This window comes from Lathyrus oleraceus, chromosome 4, assembly GCF_024323335.1.
Source record: "Lathyrus oleraceus cultivar Zhongwan6 chromosome 4, CAAS_Psat_ZW6_1.0, whole genome shotgun sequence".
NCBI classification, from domain to species: Eukaryota; Viridiplantae; Streptophyta; class Magnoliopsida; order Fabales; family Fabaceae; genus Lathyrus; species Lathyrus oleraceus.
This window is the reverse complement of record NC_066582.1, coordinates 369,746,730-369,759,414: the sequence shown is the minus strand read 5'-3', so window position 1 is coordinate 369,759,414 and position 12,685 is coordinate 369,746,730. Positions and strand designations below refer to the sequence as shown.

Genomic DNA, 12,685 nt, shown 5'->3' with positions numbered 1-12,685 from the left:
CCTCAAGAAAATCGTGGAAGACCTAGGAGATAAACTAACGCACCGGGATGTGGAACAGGGGGACGTTATAATCGGACGGGTCATTAGTTTATTGTCAGTCCAATGTAACCAATTATTACATAATCAATGAATTTTTTTTCATTACTATTTATTTTTTATTAAATAGGAAAAATTAAATATTAATAATTAAAAGAAAATAGCAGGGGGTGTATGCGCCAGATGAATTGGCGCATACACCAATCAAACATACATAGGCGCCACTAACATTGGCGCCTCCTCATGAGGCTCAATGTAGGCGCCACTAGCATTGGCGCCTCCTCACGAGGAGTCTAATGCATGCGTCAATGCTATTGGCGCCTCCTCTTCATGCATTGGGGGTACGTCAATTCATCTGCCGCATCCTCTATCAAACCTGATTATTTTGGTAATATTTTTGAATAATTGGTTATTTTGGAATTATTTTTGAAAATAATGGTTATTTTGAAAAAAAATTCTAAAAGTTTGTTTTAATATATTTGTAATATTTTAATACAAATAAAATAAAAAATAAAATTAATTATAAAAACAATGATATATTTTATTAGTTCATAAATGTCTATTGATCGCTTACTCATTCCATCCTAAAATAAGAATAATTTAAGGTTTTTTTTAAATTGTCATAAATGTATAGGAGAATAATGACTTGAAAGAAGTTTTAATTATTTAATGGCATTCTGAAAGAAATTGATATTGAAAAAGTAAAATGATGTTTATTTTGAGATAAATTTTGTTTGGTAAAATAATTTTGAAATGAAGTACCTCTCTAATGAAAGTAAAGTTTTGAAAACTAAAAATAATGCAGCGTTGTTCAATAGCGAACCAAAATATTAGTTTTAAAAATTGGAGAGTAAAAAAATATAATTTTAGCAAAATAGAAGATAAATAAATAAATTTAAGTCAGTAATTTTAAAAGTATTTGTTTTTTAAATTATGAATTTATATTGTGAAAAGTAATCTAATAATTTTAGATGTAATTGATGGAAATAAATTCAGAATTTGAAATTTAAATTCTTTGAAATATAAAATATATATATTTTTGGTGACGATTAGGGCTTTCATTGATAGAATTTTTTTTGGTGACAACTCAGAATTTGAAATGTATATTCTTTTAAATTCAGAATGTAAGTAAATAGTTTTTTTTGGGGACGTTTCAGAATTTGAAACTTAAACTATTTAACTCATATAATAAAAATAATAATTTTTTAAGTTTGTTTAATCAAATATATATTTATTTATTAGTAAAATGGGAGGATCAAAGGTCTAAAATGAGGAGACATTTGGCAACATGTCTCATAGTCATTTGAACCGTTACTAAAAAAATTATCATCGAATCAGATACAACCATCAAAACTGGACAACTCTAGTTTGGTTAAAAAATCAGCACACTTAATAGTTTTTCTAAAAATGTGAATGAATGCACTTTTTTAAAATGCTGAAGGAGAAGAAGAATATGCCTAGCCAAAGTCGAACCTTGTTTAGACTTCAAAGGCGACCCTTAGAGAGCATCTGCTACTGTCTTTTTGCCATCTTGAACAATAAGGTTCTTGAAATCTCTCTTCCAAGCAAGCTCCAAACCCATAAGGACACCCCAGAATTCTGTAGCAAGACTATTGCAATCACCAATAGTCTTATGAAAGCCACAAAGTTATCTTTCTTGACTGTCACGAAAAAACCCCCACACTTAGTAAGCAATCTGCTAGTGGTAGCCCCGTCAGAATTAAAACAAACCCCGAAGGTGTGAAAAACATAAGAAAGGGGGTTTGAATTGAGTTTTATAAAACAAAAGTTTTTTACCAACTCAAGAACACCACTTAAAAGTTAATAACAAAGAGATAAAAACACAAGTATTTTATTATCGTTCGCTTGAAACTCAAAGCTACTATAGTCCACCCTCCAAAGTGATTTCACCTTATACACACAGATTTAATCCACTATAATCAACTGATTAGAATAATCACAAAGAAGCTTTTGTTTATTAAGTGGATCACTGGATTAAGATGCATATTATTGTTATTCATTCATTGAGCATGGTACATGTCATTGTAGTCAATGACATCATCTACTCCATGCATAGGTTGCCTCGAAGGCTCACGTCTCATTAATTCAAGATTATAAAAAGCATCATTTGGTTCATAAGTACAAATTGATTCATATCAACAAGTCCTTTTGGCCGACCTACAAGATTGGTGCATTATTATGGTCCATCACGTCTCATGGCGAGCATTCTTATTAAATGAGCATTTTTTTCTACTCATCTCGGGCCACGTCTAAAGAGCTATTTAACGGATGGCCTAGGATTTGCATTTCCTGGTCCTGACTTGAGAAAATTTCTTGAGGATTTAGATTCAATGTCTTTTAATTCCTATAAGAAAGAAAATGAAACAGTTTTCTATGGACTTCATAATAATGTTACTTTTGATCAAAAAATACAAATTTAGATGTACAAAACCATTCTTTTTCCATATGGGCACGATCCTTCTGAGAATAAATTTTGTAAGGGGCATAGTTTACAGTTATATTGGTAGACCTCATGATTTACACACAGCCATGGCCTATGATCTAAAGACTTGAGGACATTACAATAAAAAAGTATATAAGCTTAAAACATCATGACAGTTGACCACGACAACTCCATGCACTCTCTTCACCAAAACACTTCCAGAAGCAGTAAACTTGGTATCATGAGTGAAACCTGCAGGATTCAAAGAAACAATGAGTAAGGATTTTCCCAAAGAGATTATGATCAAAAGAAGAAAAACTGTCACAAGCTGCCGAACGGCAAAACAGCAAAAACAAGCCGTCACACCCAAAAAACAAAAAACGGCTACAGACGCAAGTTCAGAGTATTCCTCCCACAACAGGCCATGTTGCAGACCTTGGCAACATGATTGTCCTTCAATGGCAGGATGGTTAACAACTCCAAGACAGATGATTCAGTTCCAGAATGTTGATGTTAATAACTGGATAGGGATTTGGTCGGTAGCAGAGATGTTAAACAATCGAGAAAACTAACATGCTAAACACAGTTGAGAGTATCTCTTAGCCTACACTTGGAAATGAGGATACATTTAAAGATTCACCTTTTTGGGACATAAGGTTTAGCTATAGCGGCAGGACCATTGCATTATGAATCATCAATTAAAGACGGGATTGGTTTAAACGCCATAATGCTCCAAACCAAAACAGTGCCAGGGTATGCTTCAAAAAAAACCTGTTACAATAGAACCTATTATCAGAGAACCATGACAGATGCTGAACCATGACAAGAAGAAACCTGTTACCAAACCATCTAACCTTGATCAAATATACGATCTAAAAACTGCACAAACCACTACTGCATCACCAAGCATAGCAACCCACAAATCAGCTCACGCACAAGCAAAGTATCCAAAACAAAAATAATCATTACCATAGCAAAATTTCATTCAAACTTCTAACACAATAGCTAACAACATCACATTCCAAGTTAACAGGTTTTCAGCATATGACTAACCTCATGGTAATAGAATCACAGGAGCAATCATGACTACCACCATGTAAAACACAGCAGACTAGCAATCCAAGCTCAGCCATCAACAAGGTTAACATCCATACAAGTATCATCAAGCATCCTGAATATCATTCAGATCACCTACCAAATACCAAACCAAGTATCAAACATGGCATCAATTTAATGGTCATAAGACTTGTAAGCACACAATTGTTATGATAAACCAAAGGCAAAGATTCACAGGATTCGAAAATACTTGAGCAGCAATTCATACCTAAATGTATTAAGTCCTCACATCAGCAAAAACGGAAGAAGTGTTGTGAATCGAAGTTGAGAAGTCATCAATTAAGGTTAAAATATATGCCAGTAAATACCAATTTCCTTACCTCAATTGTTGAAGGTTTCACCGCAGTAAAAACTAGATGGGAGATTCAGTGAAGATGGCCACGCATTTGGAGATTTTTTGGGACCACAATCAAATCCGTTTCCTACCACATTTACATTGGTCCTCACCAAAATCTAAAGAAAGATTTGATGCTAACGGAATGATTCCTTTTTGCACCATCTGCCAAGGATCCACACACGATTTTGGGGAGCTCATTTCACTCTATAAAAAGGAAAGCTAAAATCCCAAACGAACCTTACACCGAAAAGTTCCGCTAAAACTCTGTATTTCAACTCTGATTTTCACACTGAAAATCAGGGTTTGAAGAGCTTGACCCCTTCAATCGCGTGCAAAAGGAAATGACAATTAATTAGAGGAGAAAGTCAGAATCAGACAGAAAATAAGGAGTGGATACAGAAGGATAGAAAGAAAAGGAAGAAACTTGAAACAACAAGCAAAAGAAGAGGGACAACGTCATACATACTCACCGAAGGTAATCATGGCCGTCAGGTGTTCGTTGGGGCTACGATGCTCCGACGGAATATTTCCCTTTTATTTTGCTTTAAAGTGCTTTGACCTTGTATTTTGACTCGTTAATTTCTGCTGTTGATTGTGATATAGAAAACGGGTTAGAAGCTAAGATTAGGTTTTCCTTTGAGGTTCCGATTCGCTACTGTTTTCCAGATCCCGTCGAGGATTTGGAGGTTTGAGGGGATTGTGGTCGTTTGTCACGTTGGAAGTTTTGAACTTCATGTTCGAGTCCTGGTTTGTTTGAGGATGAACACCGAAGGGTGTTCATCGGTTTCCTTTCAAATTTTTTTCTCTCTCTGCAGTTTTGGATTGGGACCATGCACACGATTTAATAGGGAGAGGATATTTTCCAGAAAGAATGAAGAGTCGTTTTAAGAGAGAGAGACAAAATTATTTTGATTTATTTCTTTGCTTTAAGGGGTGATTGTTTCTTCTTTTAAAATATTATTAAGAGTAAATTAATGTTATTGATGATAGATACTTGGGTGCTGTCAGATTATGTTCCCAAAATCTTTATGATGTTATCAATGAACAATGATGCGCGTGGCGGTAGGTAAACCGAGGCCAACCTTTTCTCTTCTCGGCGGTACCACTTGGCTGAGTAGGAGAGGATTTTGGGCCTTGTGGCCCATCCCGAAAATAACACTACTTTAAGTCCCTTGGGCCTTCTTTGATCCAATGTTTAGGGCCTAACTTTTTATTTATTTCCCAAACATTCCAATTTGGTCTACTTGGTTTATGAGCTATTCTTGATTGTTTTAATTAAAATTAAGATAACACTAATATTAGAAATATTTATTAGTTCGGTTTCGATTACTATTTTCAACTCTTCTTTTTATCTTGTTATAATATTATAATTAGTTAAATGGTGGATTAATGGTTAACGTCAACAAATAATTTACTTTATTTTCTAATAAATAAGTTTGACGTTGGTCCAATACCAAATAGTCTTTCCCAAAAGTATATTAATTCTAAATAAATTCAAATTCACCGTATTTAAATAGTATTCTCTTAAAAATTATTTAATTTAATTTTGAATGAAAAGGAGAATAGTAAGCCTCCGCTTCACTATCTCTCGACTATTCGAACAATTGGCGTACGCCATATTGCTCGGATTTTCGTCATTCATTTAAAACCCTAAAACTCCATAAAATTAAAATCACTCCACCAATTAATTATAAATTCTAAAAGTTTTATTTTTAATAATTAATCTTTGAATGAAAAGGAGAATAGTGAGCATCCGCTTCATTATCTCTCGATTATTCGAATAATTGGCGTACGCCATATTGCTCGGATTTTCGTCATTCAATTAAAACCCTAATAATCATACAATTTCAAATCAATTTTTCAAATCAAACATAGGTTCTAAATTCAAATTATTTCTAAACTTCAACCATCATATTCAAATCATTTTCCAAATCAACTACAAATTCTAAAACATTTAATTCTAAATTTATGATAATAAAGAGGATAGGAGGCGTACGCCTCACTATCTTTCGATTATTCGAATAATTGGCGTACGCCACATTGCTCGAGTTTTTGTCATCAAACTTAAAACACAATCGAATAAACTCAAATCACCTCTTATATCAAACCCAATTTTACAAAATAAACTATACAACTTCAATAGAGAATGGGAGGCGTACGCCTCACCACTCCTTGATTATTTGAATAATTGGCGTACGCCACCTTGCTCAAATCATCGACAAATCCAAACCTACCAACCCAAAATTCAAGCTATCTTCATAAATCGAATACAATATCTAAACATATCTTTTTACAATTTAAACCTCGGGTGATAAAAGATGGGAGGCGTACGCCTCACCGTCTCTCGATTATTTGGATAATTGGCGTACGCCATATTGCACAAATTATCGACTTCCGACTAAAACACGTTAAATAAACTTGGATAAGGGAATAGGTGGCGTACGCCTCGTTATTCTTTGAATAAGCAAGTAGGAGGCGTACGCCTCACTACCGTGCGTATTCAACATCCACAAACAAACTTTCAAAACAATTCGAACGAAAAGGGAATAGAAGGCGCACGCCTTATTATTCCTCGAAAGAATTGAACGATTGGTGTACACCATATTGCTCAATCTTTCGTCGTTCCTCAAATCATCAACAAATCAAACCTAACTTCTCGCCCTCGAGCGATCGAAACCAATCAAATCCAAACACGTCAATTCAACTCGTCACCCCCGCGTGACCAAAACCCTTTCAAAAAGAACACTGTCAATCCTTTCTAATGCGCACAACAAACCAGTGCTAGAGCCTCCACCGAGAGTAGACAAGCCAGTGTTTAGCCGTTAGAACGCCGACCTACACAGTCGTTCATCAAAACAAAACACAACCAATATTCGTAGTAGCCCGAACTACGAATGCTCTGATTTCCTTATTGCACCATAAGGATACGTAGGCAGGAGATTGCTGTATCTTCGCGAGCACACTAATAAAAAACCTCCCATTTCCCCCATCCTGAGGTCTTCATCCACATCTATCATCAATTCTAATTACTCGAAGCAAGCAGATAAACAGTCAATTAACAGTCAAATAGCAAAATCAGACTAAAAGGTTCCCGTTGAGTACAACGGACGTGAGGGGTGCTAATACCTTCCCCTTGCGTAATCGACTCCCGAACCCGAATATGGTTGCGACGACCATTATTCTTATTTCTAAAGGTTTTCTCGATATTTTCCTATTCCTTCATTGGAATAAATAAAGTTCGGTGGCGACTCTGTTTCGAACAACATTTTTTTTCCGCGTCCTATCGCGAGGGATCGCATTATCATCTTTTTTTGAGGTGCGACAATTACATGCGACTCTATATGACTAATGCACAAATACAAGCTATTCAAAATCCTTTGATTCTTAGTAAAATTGGTGTCCCCACAACGACAATAAAGTGGATGAATTTTTCTGAAATGAGTCATCTTATATCAAATGTATATGACTGAGTTTTAGTTTAGTTTACAAGACATAGTTTTTCGTAAATCGTTTTCCCTCTGCTAAGTTGCCCTCCAAATAATTTAAATGGCCGGGTTGTCTTGATTAGACAGATTGCTACTAAGATGCATTTTATACAAGCTTATTTGAAACGAGGGTGTCCTCTACCACCAACATTCGTAGAATGGAGAGAACGTCTTAAGGAAGAAACATCTGAGTGAGAACTTTGCTTTTTTGGATAGGATGCATGAGTTCTAGAAATTAAATGATGTTGAAAAATAATACAATAGAAAAAAGTCTAATGCGAAAAGTTCAATAAATTTAAAAAGATGTCATCGATTTTGATGCATTTTAATCGTATGTACTTCTAATTTTGTTGATTCACTATGTTCATTTTTATTCTTATATCTTCATTTTAAGATGTCCAAACATAATCTAAGCGTATAAATAAAGCATTACTTTTGAAAACAAATTAATTGTTGAGTTTCTAGTAAGAGATGAGTCCTCTTCAATTCTGGACAAATTCTACATAAGAGTTTTTAAATGTTGTGAAACTGAAGTTATTAGACTAAGGTTTTGCTTAAATTGATGCAATGAGATGATATGAAGTGATATGAGATGAAATAGAATAAGATTACATTGTTTGAGTTAATTAAAATCAGATCCAGTATAATAAAATTTTATTATTCTATTTTATTTCATTTCATCACTTTTCATTAGCATTGTTTCCCTTAGATATGAGGAATAAAAAATTACATCACTTTCTACTAGTATTGATCACTTTCTACGAGTATTGTTCCCTTTAATATGAGCAGAATGAAAATTTTCATCACTTTCCATCAGTATTGTTTCTCTTTTATATGAGCAGAATCAAAAACTTACTTTGTTTTTATCGCTAATTATTCAAATAATAAAGTAATAAAATTTCTATTTCACTCTATTCTATTTTTGCTAAATTTCAATAACTCTATTTATCTTAAGATATTAAAATATAATCTAAAATAATATAATAAAATTGTATATCTAACGAACTAGAAATTTTTGTCTTAAAAAATCTAGCATCATACTAACAAAAAATTATTAAAATTTATATATGCAGATGGGTGGCTGACCAATTAAATAAAAAAATATTAAAACATAATAATTTTTAGTTTTATGCTATCTTTACAAGTACTCTGGCGGTGAGCAAGTTGTCCATTTACATATGGATAGTACTGCTTATAAAAAAATAAGAATGGATAAAACCATATATAAAACCAATCCAAAATATCCGGATCCATGTCCAGATCCGCTTGGAGTTTCGCTTCACTTCTCTAGGGTTTCTCAAACGCATTATAGAATCTCTCCACTCTCAGATTTCCTCTATAGATTAAAGAAGCATCGGAGAACTAATTCCGTCGCCGGAAACCGAACGCCGTTGCCGGAAACAAAAAACCTGAACCGAAAAAAATGTCAAGCAAGAAGAAACACAAACGAAAACACAGCGACAGCGATGAAGACGACGACGTTTTCTACTACCGCTACTGCGCTTCGTCCTCAACCCCCAACACCACCACCGGCACCACATCCAGTAATCAACCCCAATCAAAACCGAACAACAAAGGATCATCAATAGGAGGAACAGGTGAACCCTTAGCACCATCAAAATCGACGCTATACGTTTCTAATCTAGATTACTCCCTAACAAACTCCGATCTCCATACGCTCTTCTCTACTTTCGGCCGCATCGCGCGTGTAACCGTTCTCAAAGACCGTCACACGCGCCTAAGCCGCGGTGTCGCGTTTGTCCAATTCGTTTCTCGTAATGACGCCCAACGCGCCGTGGCGGAGATGAATAAGAAGATTCTCAATGGAAGGACTCTAACTGCTTCTATTGCTGCTGATAATGGACGTGCTCCGGAGTTTATTCGGAAGCGCGTGTACAATACTGAGACTGCTTTGTGTTATGAGTGTGGGGGGCATGGTCATTTGTCGTATGAGTGTCCTAAGAATCAGTTGGGGCCGAGGCCGCGGCCTCAGCCTAAGAAGCCGCGACGGGGATTTAGTGGGCTGAGGGATAGGGATGGGGAGGAGGAAGGTGATGAGGAGGAGGAGGAGGGTGGTCAGATTGCTGCGGAGCAGTTTGACGATAATTGGGCTTCTGTTGTGGATGATGAAGCGGGTGAAAGGTTGCTGGGGAGAAACAGAAATGATGATGAGGGTTTGGACAACAACAAGACGAAGAAGAAAGGGAAGAAAGCTGGGTATTTCAGTGATGAGAGTGATCATGATGATGATGATTGATCATGACTATGTAGCATTGACACTTCAGATTGAAGGTGTGTGTTTGGTATTCCGCATTACCGCATTATTCAACTAGTCCTGTGTGTCGTGTCTATATATGTGCCAGTGTTTCATAGATCTAAATGGCAATTTTTTGTTTTTATCAAGATATGGTGTAATTGATGAAATTGTTTATATGTTGTTGGCTTGGTTGGATGTGTTTATGGTTTTGATCACAAGCACATGTTAGTTATTAGTTATTGTGGTAGTAATTAGTGATAGTGGTGGTGAATTGGTGATGAGCATTTTTGTGTATTCCATATTTTCATAGTTAATGAATGATGACAGACGAGTCTCTTATTTATCGGCTTAATTTAGCATTCGGTTTACCTGTAAAACAGAAAGGAAAAGCCTGTTCGTTATGTTTTTTATTTTGGTTCAGTTAAAACATGTAATGTAATCAAATTGTAACACCCTGGTTTACTTTATGCACATCTTGTTATCATATAAGTAAGGTTTTTAATTACAGTTGTGGTGGTTATGTTATGATATTTGATATGTAGAATATTGTAGTCAGATATAGCTGGATTTGATGTGGTTGTTGAGATCTTGAAAAGCATAGGTTGTAGACTTGTAGTCACAATTACTGTCGCCGTTCTTGTGGAAAGCAGTTTAAAACCATGGGTAACAGTTCTTCTGATTACCTTTACTCTTTGATGTCTACTGAGCATTTTTATGCAGATTGATGAGTATTTCTCAAGTTTCTCTTAGAATGCTTAAATTGCTTCTCCCAGAGAAAATGTGGTATCCTTTTCATGCATAATCACTTGGCTGAGCTGGAGAATAATACCAATTTGTGCCTCACCCTCGACACTAGGCTTTAAATTATAGGTTTAATTATTCTGTAACTTTTTGAACCATGGGCTAATCTTGAATGTCATTGTAATGATATGTAGAAAAAGAAATTGGTTATTGTTATGCTATTTCCTTTCTTTCTGAATTATGGCTTTGAATCGGATTAAGTATAGTTATATTATATGGAGTTTGGGGTCAATTGTTACTGTTGTACTGTTGGTTTTAAGCATTGTTGGTTTTGGATATATCTATAACTCTGAAACCATATTCAGTTGACAGTTATATATAACCGATAGATACCATATTCATGATTGTCTATATACTTTTGTATGCTCATATTTTTTACTAATTGAATCATTGTCTTATGGCACAAGTTAATGAAAATAGTAGAGTTCATATCCTCTATGAATAGGATTAACATGAAGCTTGATTACATAGTACGATAATTGTACTCAGATATAAAGATATTGGGAGTTTTGTGAAATTCAGGATATCGGTTTCTTGAATTTTGTTGAAGTTTGAGCAGATTCAAATAGGATTAATATGGGTGTTCTTGAAGAGGAAGTAGGTAAAAGTTTGGAATTTTTTTTCAAAATAATAATTATTTTTATTTTTTTTTCAAAATAACTAATTATTTAAAAAAATTATCAAAATAACCAGGTTTGGTAGAGGATGCGTCAGATGAACTGGGGCACCCCCAATGCATAAAGAGGAGGCGTCAATAGCATTGGCGCATGCATTGCGCTCCTCACGAGGAGGCGCCACTAGCATTGGCGCATGCATTGCGCTCCTCATGAGGAGGCGCCAATACTAGTGGCGCCTGCATTGGGCCTCATGAGGAGGCGTCAATGCTAGTGGCGCCTAGGTGCATTTGGTTGTGTGGGCGCTAATTCATCTGGCTGCATGTGATGGTCATGTGGGCGTCAATCCCTCAAGCGCCCACATGTTTTGTCCGTCTCTATAAATACCACGCATTGGATGCAATATTTTTCACTCAAACTCATCTCCTAATACAATTCAACCACCATCAATTTCAATTTTCCCTGTTTCAACAATGTCTGCATACATTCAAAAACAAAGTGCTGATGTAATATTTTCTGCCGTTGCGGCTCCGGTACAGATTCGACTTTGGAACACAAATATGTTTGAACGTCTTAATCGGACGTTGTACAGTTGGTTAGAGGGAGAAATTGGAGAGGGTGAACGGATTAGAAGAATACAATGGCTTGTGTCCACGTTCAACCAACACGGAGAATTACGCGAATTGGTGGATATTAAGACAGACCAAGACGCTCGTAGGATGATGCATTACATGTTCAAAATTGTTTTGCTGGTTGTAATTGCATAGTTCTTGTATTTGTTATAATTATATGTGTTACTGTTTATGCAATGGTACTTTCGTGACAGACGTCTAATATGAAATAAATTTAATTTTTCATATATTGCAATAGAGGTACATGTAAATTTATCTGGTTGTGCTCATTCTAACACTAGGACAGTTATTACGATTGTGACCTAGTTGACGGCATGAACTACATAGTCTAACCATTTTGTTCGCCGTATCCATTTCGGTTCGAATTCGGATGCTGTTTGGGCGACCCTTTTTCTTCCTTCGCATAACTTCGTTGTGCCAGACGATGTCCCCTTGATATTCTGGCCAATAATCCTCTTTTGCCACTACGAAAAAACTAATTTTATAAACATTTGAAAGACTGACGATTTTGTAAACTTCAGATAACAAGTATGATGGATCCCTTCGAACCTTTGAGCATGCCGCAAGGACATGGGAGCGGGGGTACGAAAGGCTTGGAACTTTCTGCAGTCGCACTAACCTCTATCTAGTTCGACTCTGTACTGTCCCATCGGCATGCCCTCATTGTGATCCATGGACTCGACAACACTAAACCAACCTTTACTTCGGTCAAAGACCGTAACCACATGTGTGTTTGCTTTGGCAGCTTCATGTCTGATGAATTTCATCGAAGCATCACTGAACAACTGTCCAGATTGCAACACTGAACTCCATTTTAAGCGTCTGGTTTCAAACAACGCCCTTAGCCTGAAATATGTAGCATGCACCAAAGCGATTATTGGTAGGTTACGGATGCCTTTGAAGACAGAGTTCATTGATTCCACAAGATTTGTTGTCATGTGGCCCCAACGTTGACCGTTGTCGT

The 12,685-nt window shown here is 35.9% G+C and overlaps 1 protein-coding gene across 1 annotated transcript; it reads left to right on the top strand.

Moving 5' to 3' along the window:
• The first annotated feature begins 8,711 nt into the window (after window positions 1-8,711).
• Window positions 8,712-9,674, top strand: LOC127135545 (U11/U12 small nuclear ribonucleoprotein 31 kDa protein). The gene has a single exon (XM_051062209.1). It carries the CDS (start codon window positions 8,841-8,843, stop codon window positions 9,672-9,674), a length of 834 nt encoding a protein of 277 aa, XP_050918166.1. The 5' UTR covers window positions 8,712-8,840.
• The last annotated feature ends 3,011 nt before the right edge of the window (window positions 9,675-12,685 follow it).

What these genes read in the sequence shown, in the direction of transcription:
- LOC127135545 (XM_051062209.1), top strand. Translation starts at nt 8,841, where the DNA reads ATGTCAAGCAAGAAGAAACACAAACGAAAACACAGCGACAGCGATGAA.